We start from the raw sequence: 17,405 nt of genomic DNA, 5'->3' as shown, positions 1-17,405 counted from the left end.
CGCCGACCAACCCTACATGGGTAAAGCGGGTCGGTGGAGTCGACCGAGTCTGTCGACATCATCTAGATGGTTACGGAGAGATTAATTAATATAATGCACAGGATTAAACCCCTAATTTTCCGGGGCCGAGTCCCTAATTGCAGCCCAATAAGAACCACTATAAATAGGACTTCAACAAGGTATGCATTTAATTCTGAACTACCACATTTATTACGCCGAGCACTTACTTGAGCGTTGGAGTGTCTTTGCAGGCACCCCCCCTCATTTCGGACTACCCGGATAGGACGAGAAGACCGAGACCCAGGATCAGACCCACTACAACAAGGATAATTGAAGTGTGTATCCTAACACAGGAACATTACCATATTACCATCTGAATTGTATAATTAAATTTATATACGAGTTAAGTAACTTGTCATTCTTAATGTGCACGATGAACATTGAAGCCAACCAAGAAGAAGAAAGGGCATTTTAGTCATATAACATAGAAGCAATTAAGGTTGTGGTAGCGGTGTTCCTATATAAATTAAGGTCACACGCACTGTACTTGGCATGCAGTTGAAGGAAATATATATCTTGTTATATATATAAGCTTGGAACCTTCTTGGTTCTCGTGAGACGATGGCAGCGAGGGTTGAACGGAAGCCACTTAAAGCGCCGAAGAATTTGCTAGACGCAGTGTTCATGTTAGCAGATGCGATGAAGCACGCTCACATGGAGGTACGAGGCCGCTTTTCCTCACCATGCATGTAATTTCTACGTGTCACATGCAGTTGGATATGTATTTTTACCTCTTGTTAACCCTGCACTGAATTTTTGAAATGTAGGGTAAGAAAACAGTGGCAAGAGAATGCGGTGAAAGAAGCGATTGTGTACAACTGAAAGCCCCTGAAATTCTACAGATGTTACACGAGTTGAAGACATTGCTGACACGGACCATGCTTTTCACGACCAAAAAAGGGTTCGCTGCATTCGACGAGGAGGATGTGCTCCTAAGCAAGACAACAGCACGGGTATATATTTCATTTTTTTATGTATAAAAATTGAATCAATATTTATGGATACATGTATTTAACTTAAAAAATACATTACAACAAAATTGTCATACATTACAACAAAATTGTCATATAGTGATACACACTTAATATTAACATTATATATATCACTAAAAATTATTTTTATCCACACAATAACTATAATATATGTTGGTATATTAATAAAAAGTGTGGCTATAGACTATAGTGATACACAAAATATGTTTTTAAATTTCTTTCAAAATTAACACTAAAATTATGTGTAAATATATGTCAAATAAACATATACCTATATATATATTGTACCTATAATAACATTTTTTGTATGTGTAACATTTATTGCAGTGATATTTTGATGCATGTGACCAGATTCTAAGGCCTGCTTTCATAGTTATATGTGACGAAAAATCAAAAAGTTTGATTGTGTTCATCCGAGGAACTCGTAGCCTGAGAGATATGTTGACAGATGCACTGTGTGCTCCCATCTCCTTCGAACACATCATTTACAGCCATGGCAGTGAGCAAAGTGGGAACAAGAAGGTTTCAGGACATGCACACCGTGGTATGGTTGCTGCAGCTTTATGGGTTAAAAATCGTTGCATTCCTGTACTTCTTGATGCTCTTCAACTTCATCCCGACTTCAAAATCAAGGTACTACATTCTTGGAAAATTATACACTTCCTAATCTAACTTTTAAAATTCATTTTATCATTTAATATTTAAATTCTCGTACCTCTTGTATATAATAACATGTTAATCTCTTACATTAAATGTTGATTGTTGACTTACATCGATGATGTTCCATATGGATTACATGATATAATATATGTAGTTAATAATCAACCTAATACGTTAACAATTACCTATATTATTAATGGAGTGAGAAAATATCTAATTTCGAAAGTTTTGTTACAAGATTTGTGAAATTTTTATGGAAAAAAATACATTTAATTCTTTTTCTTGCTTAGAATGGATACAAGTGGATACTTTATTCTACTGAAGAAATAGATGACATTACATCAGCAACTAAATATTGGTCCAAAATTTGAGGGATGACCTCATCCATCCAGTAAACCTCTCTAAAATCAAAAGCGGAACCACCTAACCCTTTTTATAGTTAAATTTAGGTATTTCTTTTTTTTTATTTCATGAAACCCTATGTTTGATTTATTTTTTTTTATAATTATAATTTCCATATAGATTGTTGGACACTCGCTTGGTGGTGGTATTGCTGCACTGTTGACATATAAGCTCAGAGAAATACAGCAGTTCTCTTCAAGCACTTGCGTCACGTTTGGCCCAGGCATGTAGTTATTATACATCTAAAGTTTTAATTTGTTCAATTGAGTAACCAATTTCTGTATTATATAATTTAATCATTATAAGAGAATATGGAGAAGTGTGTTACGAAGCATTTCTCGTTAAACGACTGTTAGTGGCATATTTTATTCCTAAATAACCAACGGTTAACCACTATAATTAGTTTATTGTCTATATTCTGTTTCAAACCATAAAAGTAAAACTTATAATAAACCATTGTATATCCATATCTTTGTTGGGACAACATAAAGTATCTTTATATGTTAGGATGTTGTAATCTATTTAGACAGTGATATGAAATTTTAAATAAATATTAAATTACTATTATAAACATTGTGATCAGGTTTTATGTGTGTAAAATAAATGTGATTTAAATATTTAATAATAAAAAATCCACACAAAATTTCAAATGAAATAGTTGTCCTAATTAAAATAGGACGCATTGAAAGTAGAGAGAAGGAGAAAGTAATATATATGATAAATGATGTAATGAAGAAGAAAAATATGGATAAAAAGAAAATGGGATGAAAATGAGAATGAAGAAAGAAAGTTCTAGTTGTATATTTTAGTGTGAATATATATTGTACTTATCTTTTCCCAAATCTTGTCATAATTATTATTGTTAAGTCTATGTGTGACAATTGTTATTCATGCAGTTGCTTGTATGACATTGGAGTTAGCCAAATTTGGGAAGCCCTTTATCATTTCTGTTATAAATGGTTCTAACATGGTGCCTACATTGTCAGCTTCTTCTGTTCATGACCTCATTTCTGAGGTGCTCAAATTAGTGACTAAGATGGCTGTTACAAAATGATTAGTGTTTTTCATATGTTTCTTTATATTAATTTCTTAATTTCTGATGATGTTATATGTTAGAAAATGGTTCAATCTTTGTTCAAGTTAGCTTTCATTGTATCATTTTGAATTAATTGAATAATTTACAGGATCGAACTAAGGATAAAACCACCACAAATACAATTCAATTATATATATCACGTAAAAACTAATTAAAAATCGTGATTTAAAATTACCTGATAATTTATCCGATGAAAGTATTAGTTATTATTGAAGTAAAAAACAACTTTAAAAAATTGAAGAAAATAATATTCCGTGTATGCCACAATAGTCGCAAAACATTAAACGACATGTGGTCTGGCTTCGGCGTGTCACTTGGCAGGCTGACTGTGTGAGGTTTGAGCTGATGCATGTTTCTACTCAGACAGAAAGCGATAACAATTTTTCTTAACCATTCAAGCAATCATAACCGTGTTCTATTTGATTTATAGTTGTTCAGCACCATAGTATTTACTTTGCAGAACATGTTATGAATGCTGTGATGGTGAAAAGGGGAGCAATCATGGTTGCTAACGCCAAACTCTAAAAGCAACTGGTGCTTTCATCAAGACTTAAAACTAAATGGCATTCAAAATCATTCTATTATTAATTTATGAAAACAACTTCGCAGTAGTACGAGTAACTGTTCGCAGTAGTACGAGTAACTGATGGACTGATGCAGACATATACAACCATTGAAAAAACAGCATATCATTATTTTTTATAGTAACAACAGCATCAATTTTTTAAACCAAGATAATTTTTTTGGCACAATGGAACGCCACCTTCTATTTATGAATTTCATGATTTCTCAGGCAGCATAGTTTCACTAATTTAACCACGAATGGCTACAAAACTAAACTCTTAACGAAGCTCCCGAAATGAAATTCAATAGCAATTAATTACAGCTTTTTCTTACACATCTTGCACGTCAACAAACTCATGAGGTAGATACCAAAAGATTCCTCCTGTTGAACATATTTAAAAACCCCAAGATTCAATAGATGATTCAAACACAAAATTATAGAGAAAATTTAACTCCTTCATCATCAGTTGAAGTTCCTTTAAAGACCACAAGCTTTCCCTTCTGTTCTAATAGTTTCAGTGCACGATTCAAAATAGTTCGATCTATTCCATGAAGCTCTGTGGAATATAAAAAATAATGAGTCAAAACAATTGCAAAGCCCAGCACGTAGGAAATAACTAAAATATATTAAGAAAAAGAGTATTCAATCTCCCTGAACTGTATGACATCTCTTTTTCTTTTATCGGTCAAAAATGGTAGAAAAGGGTAAAACTACTATGACATATCTCTTTAGCACGTAAACACTTTAACTCGTCCTAATTAATCTTTAAATTATAGGAATTGTTCCAATGTCATTCTATTAACTAGGGATTAAATGATTACGTGAAAATATATATTTATAATACAAAGAGCCTAAAAAGTTTATAAACGGGGAAATAAAGAGAAGTGACAACACTCAAGGTGAAGTTAAACACTTCCCATTTCACGACGAGGATAGGGGTCAATACTCGCAATAGGAAAATTTACTTAGCACCATAAGATGTTCCTTATAAGCAGGCAGGTTGCCATAGATGTCATCAAATTACACAAACTAGATTAAGTTATGCTACAAGAACACACAACAGAATTTTAATTCAGTGCATCAAGGAGTTTTAAATCTTTGTTTTAATATACGAACACCACGGGCCATTGTTAGTGGCATATAATAGTAACTAATGGATCACAGTCATATCAATAGCCTTGCTGGGTTCTGTGTGGTTCACTTCCCACACAGGGCAAAACAAGAACCGGTTACTGACACATGGGTAGGATGTAACCCAAGAACTATACACTACAAAACAAGTCAACTACAAGTGGGAATGCAACAAGCAAGCAAGGATAAAAGGTACTACATTATTCAAATGTTAATTATAAATTAATAGCATAGTAACACGAACAATGAGAGAATAAACTATAAAACAAATTAACATTCTTTCCATCCTTTCAAAGCTTAAGGGAAAATCTAGAATAATGGATTTAAGCCTAACTCAACCCTACAAAACCGGTTTGTAAAGTGAGGATTGCTTTCTACTTATATACTATTTAATTGCCTAATCTCTAGTCGATGTGGGACTTGTGTTTTTCTCAATACACCCCCCTCACGTCTAGCACTATTGGGCTTAGTACGTGGATAAATGGTAGGTGACCTTTTTTTTAATAATCTAAGATTGACAGGACTTGAATACACCCCCTCATGCCCATGGTGCATGTATCAATGAATGGTAGATGGCTCATTTTTAAGAATCTAAGATAGTTCTGATACCATCTTAGAATGGTAGATTTAAGTCTAACTCAACCCTACAAAACCGGCTAGTAAAGTGAGGGTTGTTTTCCACTTATATACTATTTAATTTCTTAATCTCTAGTCGATGTGCGACTTAGATTTTTCCCAATAGAAAAGGTTGTCCTTTTTCTTTTTTTTGCTCTAATATTGAACTTAAATTTGATCTACTGTGAGCAAGACATTTTATGTTGTCAGTAAACAGAAAACTGTAATGTCATTGTAGTAGTAATCGAGCCTTTCCCTAGCAGTACAACTTTTAACAGCTTTGGTGATAGAGTAAGACTCTTTAAATTGTCAATGGATAAAAATTAGATCCTTTAAATTTAGGGCCTGTTTGGGGTGGTCACAAGTTTTCTCCCCTGGTTTCCAAATACAAATTTCAAAATGGAAATGTTCAGTTAAAATGGAAATGAATTGATTATTAAACAAAATTTGAATCACTTTAAGCTTAATTTTTAAAACCAAAAAAGGTAGCTTTCTTTTTAGTTGTATAATCAAAGCATTCAATTGACATAGCTTTTTAAACAGCTTTGATGGTATGGTAAATCTCTTTAAATTTAGTCTCTTTAAACTGCTAGAGTTGCTCATAATTCAAATCTTGATCTTGGATAGAAATAGACTATGTTGAAAGGAAAATACATTATCCTTACAATTTTTAGAAGAGATTAGTCACTGCTTCTAATACTTCATACTAATACTATGGTAACCCAAAATTGACAATGAACAAAATTAAATTCTTTAAATTTAGGGCTCATTTGGGGTAGTCACAAGTTTCCCCTTTTTGGTTTCCAAATACAAAATTCAAAAACAGAAGTGTTCGGTTAAAAGGAAACTGAATTGATTTTTAAATCAATTTTGTATCAATTTTTGCTCAATTTTTAAAACAAAAAATAAGTAGTCTTTTATTGGTTAAATTATTTTTTTGGTCCCTTTATTTATTTAATTGGTTGTAATTGATCCCTTTATTATTAAATGTTTTAATTTGGTCCCTTAATTTTTTGTACAAATGGCACCATTTAAAAAAATGACATGTGCCACCACATGTACAATGAAGTAACGTTGTTAGTCTACATTGAATGGAAAGGACAACATTGCATTATTTTTAAGAATTGAACCTTTTAATAATAAAGAGACCAAATTGAACCAATTAAAGAATGATCAAAAGAGTAATTTAGTCTCTTTAATTCTTAAGTTGTAAAATCAAATCATTCAATTCCTCCAACTTTCTAGAAAAACTCAGCATATCACCGCACTTGTCATCACCGCTGCCACCAACACCATTATTGTTTCCACCACAGACATTGTTGCCACCAATACCCCCGCTACTGTTGTCACAACTCACAAGTAAACCAACATTACTGCCACCACTCCCACCACTAGTATCACCAGCACCAATCATCCCATCACCGTGAAATGACTTCAATGAGGAAGTAATAAGCGATAATATGGTATTAAAATTTGAAAACTAAAAATAACAAAATTGAATCTAACTAAAAACTGGTTTTAGATCTTAAAATTTCCAAATCTTAGAAACCTGTCAACCACCCCATGATGACCCTTGCATTTTAGTTTTCTTTGTTTTTGTTCCATTGCTCACTCACTTTCCAATCACCCTTAAGAAAGATAAAAATAGAGCATAAACTTCTTTAAATACTATTTCAAAAGCAACAAGAACGTAAGGCTAACTGAAGAATTCCTGAATTCTTTTAACACAGCTCATACGGTCATACCAAAAATCCTTTTTGGGATACTGATTCTCTGCCATGATGGCTTTTCATCTTATCCTAAATTGAGTCTAAAAACAGTTAAAGAAATATATCTTTTCAAATTTCCATCTATCCCTCAACTACCGGAAACCACATACGTAATCTCGTTCAAAAGGGTCTGATTCAACTAGATTGATTGGAAACACATTGAAAAGCAATAATATTTAAAAGGCCTAACAAAAGTACCACTATCAAGTCCTAAACATATACTCGCATGCTTCAACACACAAGACAATTGAATTGAACAAGCAAATAATCGTCAAACTTTTCCTGTCACAAATTATAGCTTAATAAATAGATAGGACATAAGCATTAACAGATTACCTGTTCCTTGAGATTCAGTCCCAGATCGTATTTCTTCTATCGTCACAACACCATCTTCCAGTCCATTATCTTTTGCCTAATCAATATTAAAGCAAATTCAATAACAAGGCATTAAATAACCATTGCACTATCAAACTAGTAATCTAAACTTACAAACTGTATCAAAATGTCAGCCCAATCTTGAATCCGATGCCAGAGAATAAGACACTTCCTATGTCCTTTATCCATCCATTCTGCACGTCCTGCCAAATTAAAATAACACACTTCAGGCATTTTTCTCTAAGCCAAATACAAGAATTATAAATCCATAGACATGAATGAAGCATACCTTCAGAAACTAACGCTGAAAGGAAAGTTGCTCTGGCTTCATGGGTAAGAGACCCTGCAGGATGAAAAATCTAAAACAATCATACAACAAAAAAAAACAGAAATACGCAAGACCAAAAACTAAAGAAGCATTTATTCACCAAAAAAAAACTGGCGGGGCATTTATTCACCTAAAAACACTAAAGGAGCATTTATGGGACTACTCAACTTCACATAAAATGACACAAAAGCAGGAATTTTGAGCTTACTTTCAATTACATGATTTGTAAATAGAGGAAATTCTTCTTCAAGTCCAATTACAAATATCTTCTGTGTTTTACAATAATCTAAAATAAGTTCTTTCCATAGTTGTATCTGCTTCTCTCTTGTGTCTCTTACAGGCTGCAAACTGAAAGGTAGAAACAAAGGTGAACCACAGGTTAACTACTACCTCACTCTCAATAATCTTATCAGTAACCCTAAGCAACGAACTTTGCAAACCAAAGAGGCAAAACAATTGAATCACACAACAATAATACAATATCACAAGCAACCTGATAAAATATCCAATGAAAGCAATAGGAAGGTCCCAGCAAATTGACAACAAAGCATTTTTGTTATTCACGGAGGAAAATAAACGATCATATTGTTAGTTTGAAATCTAATAAATTACTTAGAAGAAAATTGATAACAAAGCAGAATTAAAAAGAAAAAAATTGCAAAGCATAAAAAAGCTAAAGACAAGGATAAAAAGGGAATTTACGTGAAGTAAGGTGGGTAATTGAAGAAATGTGGTAGTTTGAAGTCACCCAATTTCTGCATCTTTCAAGTGCTTCAATGCTATGCACAGAGATTAACGATCTTCTCAGAAGCTTAATAATTTTTCAGCTAATTACTTGCAGGCACGTAACGAAATATCGTAGCGTGTCATGCGATGCTGTTGATTTGGCGGGTAATTGGTGGAGGGATCGAGACGTTGATGTGAGTGAGGGTGAAGAAATGAAGGGAAACTGCAACTCTGAGAACCCTACCACGATAACGATGGAGGAAGAAGATCACCGATGCAGAAGCACAACGTTGCAAAAGAAACGACAGCGTTTTGTACCCATGTGCACCTTTACAAGATTAAATAATAATAATAAGAATAATAAAAGTTAACAAAATTATTATATTGTTAGTTCATTCTAATTAAATGTTATCATACAGTTGCAATACTAATTAAATGTAAAAATTACTTGAAATAACATTATTTTTTTATCATAATAACATTATTTTTTTATCATATGAAATTGTAATCATGATGCAAGAATTTCATCTTAAAATAGTGTGTATGTTATTTTAACTCTTATCATTAAATTGACTACAATAGTCAAAAGAAGATTGGTTAAAATATAGTTTGCAGTCTTTATAATTTTATTGACTTTATTTTTTAGTTTTTATAATTTAAAATATATTTTTAATAATGTATTTTTCTTTTTAGACCTTTATATTTTATTAATTTTTTTAACATTATTTTCATATGAATGACATAAGTTTATTATATACATGTGATGATGGTGTATTTGATTTTGTAAATGATGATATGTTACTTAATAGTTTAAGAGAGAAAAAATGAAAATTTTGTAGACAAACAATATTTATTATAATTAAAAAAAATTGTCAACAAAATAATAGATATTGTATATATATTAAAAAGCATAAGTAATACTCAAATGTTTTGCAAGAATCATTCCATAACAATCCTATAGCATAGGAAGTATCAATGGTTACAACATATTTAGTAAATACCCCATATAGATATTGAGTAACCACCAAGTCCCACAACTTGTTATATTAATATCCAGTTACACATATATTTTGTTTTTATATTATGATTGAATATTATACAGATAAATGATCAAATTCTTAGTAGTTGCATAATAAATCATTAAGTAACATTTAAAAAATTAAATACATCATCATCACTTATGTAAATTTAATAAGATCACTTCACTAACAAGAAAGCAAAGTTATAAAAAAAGTTAACAGTAATAACTAAAAAAATTATAAAATATAAGTATAAAAATAAAAAAATGTCTATTTTATATTATAAGAACTAAAAGATAAAATTACAAAGACTAAAATTATGTTTAAAAAAAGTTTAACATGATATATACAAATTTGTTTAACAAATAATTTGCAAAAAAATTATTAATGTTGAATGAAAAAAGAAACATTAGTTAATGAAATTAAGAAAAATAATAAATGTCCTTTAAATAAATAAGATAAAGATTACAATTTTATATAAAATGTTTTAAAGATATGTATCATGAAATGTCTTCTCAAAAGAAAAGTATCATAAAATATTAAAATTTGAAGAAAAAAAATTTGTATAAAAATAACCATGTGAGAAAGAGAGCGTGTATAAAAATTATCTCACATTCAAGAATGAAAACTTTATTATATGGGATTGAACTCGTTGATTATGATATTTAGTCAAGTAAAAGATTACTTGTATTTTGATATGCCTAGATTTTTCTTAGTATTTCTCTATTATATTTGTTAAATAGCTTAACACATTAAAAAAAAAATTCAATTACTCATTTTTAAGGTTGTGTGGAGAATAAAAAAAAATCTCATTTTCTTTAGCTACGACGATGGAATATACAAAAATATTATATAAAAAAAAAGTTATACAAAATTATTCAACATAGTCCAATCTCATAAAATATTCATTTATCTCAATATATATTATAATTTTTTAAAAAAAATCTTTCTTCATGTTGAAACTTAAAAACTCTCTCAACAAATTTTATGACAAAACTTGAAAATTCTTGATACAAATTTAATAAAAAAAAATTTGATATACCTTCCTCACAAGTTATTTTTTGACAAATGAAACTTTAAAACCTTTGAAACAAATTTTATGATGAAACTTGATAAACCTTTTTCTATATGAATCTTCTCTCATTTAAAAACATTGACCTCCTTTAAAGGTGGATGATTTTTAAGCATGTCAATAATTTATATTTATTGACCTAATGTTTTAAATTTAAAAGATGAAACAAATTTATAAAAATAAATAAATATATTTTAATTCTATTCAATATCTTCAAAGAAAAATAATATTTTAAATCTAAATAATATTTTAGATATTATTTGAAAATTTGAATTCTTTTCTGAATATGTTAAAACCTCAAATAATCTTCTTCGTTTCATTTTGTACTATCGTGTTTTATGTGAGGAATTCTTATCAAGTCCAGAAAGAAAGATAAACACTTTAGACTTATGCATGAATACAAACTTTTTTTTTAATGTATAAGTATTATAATAATATAAAAGATTAACAAATTCTGAGTATTTGTATCATCCAGAGTCATAAACAAAGTGGTTTCTATTAAATGCAACACGCGGTATTGTTATTTGAGGGGTAGGAAGCCAAAAATTGAAAACAGTACAATAAGAAAGAAAGGTGCTTTTTCTTCATTTGCTATGTTTCTGAAAACCAAGAATTTCTGTTACTATCTTCTATAGCCCAAAGAAAAAAAAGTTACGTCAAATTTATCTACTAGCTGACAACATCTTTACTTATTCTTATTAACACTTATAAGTTTGGCATTATTGTCCTCGCACAGGTCATAAATGGAAAAAGTGAAATCCCATTATAAGGAGATTCATGAGGTGTTAGATGAATGATTCCATCAATAATCATCCACTCAACTCCAAGACAACAGAGTGACAAAAGAGAGTTATTGTATTCCTGATAATAGAGAGAGAACTATATTTTATTCATGAGACTATTATAAAACTATTGTGAATGATTTGCAGCTGATGAGGACACTGCATGCTTCCTATGAAAATGGGACAAGTTTGAACTCGAGTACCACACCGTATAAGAATATAAAGAATAACACACTTTATGAGAATTTGTCAAAGAGACTAGTAGTTCAATAAATATCTTTTTTTTATTAAACAAATTGAAATAAATTTTTCTATAAAAATATTGACATTAACTATATTAAAATTATCATTCTCAAAATCATTTTTTTAATTAAATTAAAGACTTAAAGTTCGATAAAATTTGATTTTAACACTAATTGATTTAACAAAAGTTGATACTAAAATTAGATTGTTGCATATTGAGGATAAGGTTTTTATATTTTTTTGTTATAAAAGATATTTTGAAGAAAAAAAAAAGAAGAGAGAGAGTATACATAGCAAACATGGAAGTGTAAATAGCGAGGTCCAATATAAAGTTGGGCTTTGTGTGGGGAAAAAAAAGAAGGAAAAGGATTAGGAAGCAGAAGAGAAACGATAAGGTTATAACTTATATTTGAAGTGATGGTTGGTTGAATTAGGAAGCATGGCGAAGAAGGGGAAGAAGCAATTGATGTCATCGGCGCCGTGGAGGGGCGACGACGCCGGCGAAGAGTTCAAAGATGCGAAGCTGAAAGTGACGAGCCAGGCTGACGGCACTTCAACCATGCACGTTCCTCGCTCCAAGTCCCATCATCATCACCATCACGAAGACGATTCCATCCAGATTGATCCTGAGCTACGCTACAGCTTCCAGCGCAATTTCCAGGTTTTTTCATTTCTCAACACTGCCACTAGTAACGATTTTTAATTATTGCCTCTCTCTGTTCTAATTCAAAATCAAAACCACATCGTTATCGACCATGAAAGGGGAATTATGTGTCCGGTAAGTAAATATGAAGAATTTTTAGAAGAAAAAGAATATGAATATAAATTGAAATATACTTTTTTAAATGTTAAAATTAACTTATGCATAAGATAAAAATAAGATTTTGAAAAAAAATTTGTTGGAGAGAGGATGTACAAATTGACATAAGTATAAGCTAATTTTAACTTCTCGAGAATTTTATTTTATTTTTTCTTCGTGAAATATTTATTGAGAAATTTATCTAAAAAGACTCATAGATTCATGCTCTAGGACCTTAACTGACCATTATAAATTGCAAAACATCCAGGTTGGTTTTATTCTCTGATGCTACTCTTATGTTCACCATAGATGTGTTTCTGTTACATGCTAGTGCTACCCCTTTCTTATCATATTTACATATTAGTAGAAGAGAAATGTTAGTAACAGGTGTTGCTACACATGTAACACGCTCCTTTGGATACATTCTCTCTTATGAGTTGCAATTGAATAAACCATTAATTTGGTATTACACTCTCTCTCTCACTCTCTCTCAACTCAAGTAGTCTTTAATCTAATGAAAAATTATATAAGTAGTCATAAAAGTATTACCCAATGACTAATAGCATGTTTGAGAAGTCTATTGCTTCATTGCAAATTACTCATCATAAAGCATGAAATGGAGTACGTAGTATTTAGTGTTATCAGGAGAAAAACGTGGGTTTAGTTGGACGGAAGTGATAACCAAAACACACGACGGATCATTTCCTTCTTGTTTTGTGGAATTGATTTAGCATTAGTATTCTTCAAATTTTGGACTAATGTATTTTTCTGTATAATGCAGTTTCTTCAACGTGTTTTTAGCATTGACACTGTGGTCAAACCTCTTCCTCCTGTCATGGCATACAATGTCTCTCGCAACTTGAACTTCTTCACGCGCATTTTCACACAATTCTTTGGTATGTTACATTTCGTGCTCCTTTTTCCATTGCTGAGGATTGAATAGAATATAATATTTAGAACCAACCAAACTGTTCCAACTATTTTAAGCATTACTGTTCATTTTTTTAAAGAACAGAAATAAAAGGCCAAATGCATGCCCACCGTAATTCTCCCCTTCCTCACTTTCTAGTCTAGTTCTGAAATGTTTATGCTTCCTAGATATTTTTGTATCATGATGATGAAGCTAAGTCCTAGCCTTTGTTTGTTTATCTGATGCCAAGTGGAATGAAATTGGGTAGGATGAAATTAAATGTGGTAGAAGTGAGTAAAAATAACCAAATGGTCGTTTGGATATTTTATGATGTGATAGAAGTTTTCGTTCAATTATTTGGAAAGTGAACAAAATGATAAGTAATTAGTAAACAATAAGTTGATTCCATCTCATAATGCTTCCGAATTGGTGGAGAAAAATAAAGGCATCTTATTAAGTTTCATTTAGTTCCGCCTTATTTTAATTTTTAGCAACTCAAAGCAATGGCAATTAGTACCATTCTATTACCTATTCTTCCAGTCAATCTCTTTCCATCAAAACCACTAGGTTGGCCTGTGGTGAGAAAGAAGTAGATGCATCAGGACTTATTGATTCTTATTATTGTTATTGTAATATTTTCTAATAAATCTCTTTCCATCAATTAAAACATTAGGAGTACTAGCAATGCTCTCCTTTTAATACACTCTATTATTAGTTAAATTTTAGTGGAGATTACAAAACATGAGTGAGACTCATTAAATTAGGGGAGAAACTTACAAAATCTTATGATTTTCAATAGATTCCAATCAATAATACAAAGGTGTGTTAGAAAGTATATCGTTAGCATTTCTCTTCAAACATAGGTTCACTTAATCAAATATTTTCTCCTTTGCTCTTAGCAAAGCCTTCAATCCTTTATTCTGTGCTAACCTTTACTACTTTATATGTGCACAGCAGTCTCAAACCATTTTGCCCTTTCTCTTTCATTATACATTATATATCCTTCTAAATTGGTTGAGTTTGTCTATGTTTTATTTGGCATTTGACTGATCATATTAATGTGTATGATCTATGATAGTCAAAAAGCTATCGGTGGTAATTCTGCGTTCTTCACTGGATTAGTATTTCATTTTGTTTATTTTGGAAAGCGGGTATTTGTTAATCTTTGATGTTGCCCCGTTTTTATTAATATGGTGTATGTTGCAGATCCCGAAGGTATTGCAAATGCCCAGAAATCCTTGGGCATTGGACAGGAAGATAAAGTTCGCAAAGTTCGTTGAAGACACAAAAGGAATGGGAATTGAAAAGGGAAAGAACTTGGTAGAGGAATAGACTTGTCATTTATGATTAACCTTTTCCTGTTTGATCACTCGTGATATCATTTACCTTGTTTGTTATCCATTTCAATTATATATGAGATTACAAATTGAGCAGCATGCGTGACAATTTGATTATTTCATTATCTTAACCAAAGCAAGACCCTAGAGGGAGTGCCAGTAACATGTTTTTTAACATAGTCTTTCTAACACGTTAATTTTTTTTTTAAAACTACATAAGTTTTAAATATGACTACATAAGTTTGTGATAAACCTTGTATCTAAGGTGCCTGCAGAAAACAAGGAAATAATAGAGAAAGAAGAAGAATAGTTAATGGACAAGTCAGAGAAGAAACATGCTAAAGCCTCTGAATAGAAAGGCTGAAAAATTAATCGATGCATTGATAATGAATATTATATTTTTTTTGTTTTTTTTTGCCAAATGTTGTTTTATCATGCATTCGAAGGATCATTGGGACTTTTTTTCGGAACGTATAACATCTCTCTTCAGAGAAAGGTTCTCGAGTCCAAATTCTATTTTCAAATCTGACATAATCCCCTACAAATGATTCCCCAATCCCAATAAACATAATCACACCACACTACTTCTCTATTAGGCCCCATACTGTTTGGCTTTCGGTGATATGTCTTGAAAGGCTTATCCCATTTAGAAGGTATATTTATATTCCTATCAATTTGTGATTTTATAATAAACTTTAGTCGATAATAAAGAGTCTCTTAAAGAAAATATTGTTATCCTTTCTCTCTTAGAGAATACTGATAGGAGCTCCGATCTAATATAATTTTAGTAGTTAGTTATTGTTGAAATTCTCTATTAATGTTAATGAAATACTATTATCGGTTAAAAAATGGACGAATTTATCATTAATTATCTTCTCTTTTTGTTGGGAGATTATCTTGCTCGTATATCTGGTATTTTTCACTTTTTTTTAACACTTATAAAGGATAGTTTTACATTAGTAGGATAAAATTGTGAGGATTAAGTATGATCTTAACGATGTTTTCCAAACACTACATCACAATATAAACAATTACGTATACTTAAAAGCAATCAAGTTAATAAAACATTTTTAAATGTTAATTTTAAGAATTTAAACTAGCATTAGAAGGAAAGACTACAGTTGAAAAAATAAGAGCTTGATTATGAATTTAGAAACTCTATAAACTAATAAATTATCTTTGATTTTATTATTTTGATCTTAATTTTTTTTACTGGGTAAATTATTTATATTTGTTACTTGTTATTGTTTTCGACATGGCATAAATTCAGTCGCAACTAATTAATAGTCAAAATTGTATTGATATATAATTTATTTAGAAAAAAAATTAATAAAAAAATAAAATAACATAAAAACGTATGATAGGAGATTGAACTGTGCAGTTTTTTTTTGCTAAACTGCAGATGATCCCTATCCTATTCGGACACAAGTAACTTAATTTGAAGGCTTAATTGTATTTTTGATCCCTCACGTATTGCAATTATGCAATTTTGATTCTCAAAATTTTATGTGAGTAATTTTAGTCTTTAAAAGATTGTAATTGTGTGATTTTAGTCCCTTAATTTTTAATCGAACAGTTTTAGTCCCTCAACTATTATTATTGTGCGATTTTAGTCTTTTATATTAAAAATTTAGTAATTTTAAAATTTATATATATAATATTTTAAAATTATATAATTGTTTACTTATTTAAATTAACGTATTTTATAATTTTTGTTAATATATCAAATAACATATATTTATTATTACTATATAAATAAAATTTATATATGACTAGTATTTAATATTATTGATAAATTAATATCAATAATATTTTTAGTATATTTATAAATAAACTAATAATTTATTAAATATGACTTAGTATATATTAATAGTTTATCTATAAATATACTAATAATATTATTGATATTAATTTATCAGTAATATTATAAAAATAATAATATATAAATTTAATTTATTTATTAAAAATAAATATATATCATTTGATACATTAAAAAAAATTATAATATGCATTAACTTTAATAGATAAATAATTGTATAATTTTAAAACATTGTGTATATATACATATATATATATATATTAAAATTATTACATTTTTAATGGGAGAGATTAAAATCGGATAATTATGATATTTGAGGAATTCAATTAAAAATTAAAGGACCAAAAAATCCCACAATTATAATTCTTTAAGGACTAAAATTATCTAATTAAAATTTTGGGATCAAAATTACATAATTGTAATATTTGAGGGATAAAAACGTAATTAAGCTTAATTTGAAGGAAAGTTATGGTTGACATCTAATTTTTCATTGAGTTGATTTTCACACAATGCAACAATACACCAAAGAGATGGACATTGATTTTCTCACATCCCTTTTTTTAATCTTGTCACCCTTTATTTATATATATTCTTTAATTAAATTCATGTTAACCGATAATACTTATAGTTTATACAGTTCGATATTTCACTAAGTACTTGTGTAGTGTTTGACTAGCTTGGTTGATTTTTTTTAGCATTCACCAC

General features: G+C 30.0%; 3 protein-coding genes across 3 annotated transcripts; 2 read left to right on the top strand and 1 right to left on the bottom strand.

The window, feature by feature from the left end:
* Positions 1–247: 247 nt before the first annotated feature.
* LOC114916483 (uncharacterized) lies at positions 248–2,940 on the top strand. The gene is made up of 3 exons (XM_083067086.1): positions 248–1,013; positions 1,404–1,685; positions 2,235–2,940. The coding sequence occupies exons 1-3, from the start codon at positions 903–905 to the stop codon at positions 2,343–2,345; spliced, it is 504 nt and encodes a 167-aa protein (XP_082923212.1). The 5' UTR covers positions 248–902; the 3' UTR covers positions 2,346–2,940.
* Positions 2,941–3,952: 1,012 nt separating this feature from the next.
* On the bottom strand, positions 3,953–9,015 carry LOC109809745 (vacuolar protein sorting-associated protein 25). Its single transcript, XM_083067050.1, has 6 exons — positions 8,696–9,015; positions 8,202–8,341; positions 7,955–8,008; positions 7,780–7,868; positions 7,627–7,702; positions 3,953–4,331 (listed from the first exon to the last, which is right to left on the bottom strand). The coding sequence occupies exons 1-6, from the start codon at positions 8,752–8,754 to the stop codon at positions 4,210–4,212; spliced, it is 540 nt and encodes a 179-aa protein (XP_082923176.1). The 5' UTR covers positions 8,755–9,015; the 3' UTR covers positions 3,953–4,209.
* A 3,174-nt stretch (positions 9,016–12,189) lies between these two features.
* LOC109807999 (zinc finger/BTB domain protein) lies at positions 12,190–14,990 on the top strand. Its single transcript, XM_020370781.3, has 3 exons — positions 12,190–12,496; positions 13,416–13,530; positions 14,751–14,990. The coding sequence occupies exons 1-3, from the start codon at positions 12,275–12,277 to the stop codon at positions 14,822–14,824; spliced, it is 411 nt and encodes a 136-aa protein (XP_020226370.1). The 5' UTR covers positions 12,190–12,274; the 3' UTR covers positions 14,825–14,990.
* Positions 14,991–17,405: the final 2,415 nt, after the last annotated feature.

This window comes from Cajanus cajan, chromosome 11 (assembly GCF_000230855.2).
Source record: "Cajanus cajan strain Asha chromosome 11, NIPB_CcT2T_4, whole genome shotgun sequence".
Lineage (NCBI taxonomy): Eukaryota > Viridiplantae > Streptophyta > Magnoliopsida > Fabales > Fabaceae > Cajanus > Cajanus cajan.
Note: the sequence above shows the minus strand (reverse complement) of the source record. Positions and strands in the feature narration are given on the sequence as shown.

Excerpts from the sequence above, each read along its gene's own strand:
- LOC114916483 (XM_083067086.1), top strand. The coding sequence starts at position 903 with ATGTTACACGAGTTGAAGACATTGCTGACACGGACCATGCTTTTCACG. Across the intron at positions 1,014-1,403 it reads TAAGCAAGACAACAGCACGG|ATTCTAAGGCCTGCTTTCAT; the intron begins GTATATATTTCA and ends GCATGTGACCAG. Across the intron at positions 1,686-2,234 it reads ATCCCGACTTCAAAATCAAG|ATTGTTGGACACTCGCTTGG; the intron begins GTACTACATTCT and ends ATTTCCATATAG.
- LOC109809745 (XM_083067050.1), bottom strand. The coding sequence starts at position 8,754 with ATGCAGAAATTGGGTGACTTCAAACTACCACATTTCTTCAATTACCCA. Across the intron at positions 8,342-8,695 it reads AATTACCCACCTTACTTCAC|TTTGCAGCCTGTAAGAGACA; the intron begins GTAAATTCCCTT and ends TCTACCTTTCAG. Across the intron at positions 7,703-7,779 it reads CTGACATTTTGATACAGTTT|GCAAAAGATAATGGACTGGA; the intron begins GTAAGTTTAGAT and ends AATATTGATTAG.
- LOC109807999 (XM_020370781.3), top strand. The coding sequence starts at position 12,275 with ATGGCGAAGAAGGGGAAGAAGCAATTGATGTCATCGGCGCCGTGGAGG. Across the intron at positions 12,497-13,415 it reads GCTTCCAGCGCAATTTCCAG|TTTCTTCAACGTGTTTTTAG; the intron begins GTTTTTTCATTT and ends TGTATAATGCAG. Across the intron at positions 13,531-14,750 it reads CATTTTCACACAATTCTTTG|ATCCCGAAGGTATTGCAAAT; the intron begins GTATGTTACATT and ends TGTATGTTGCAG.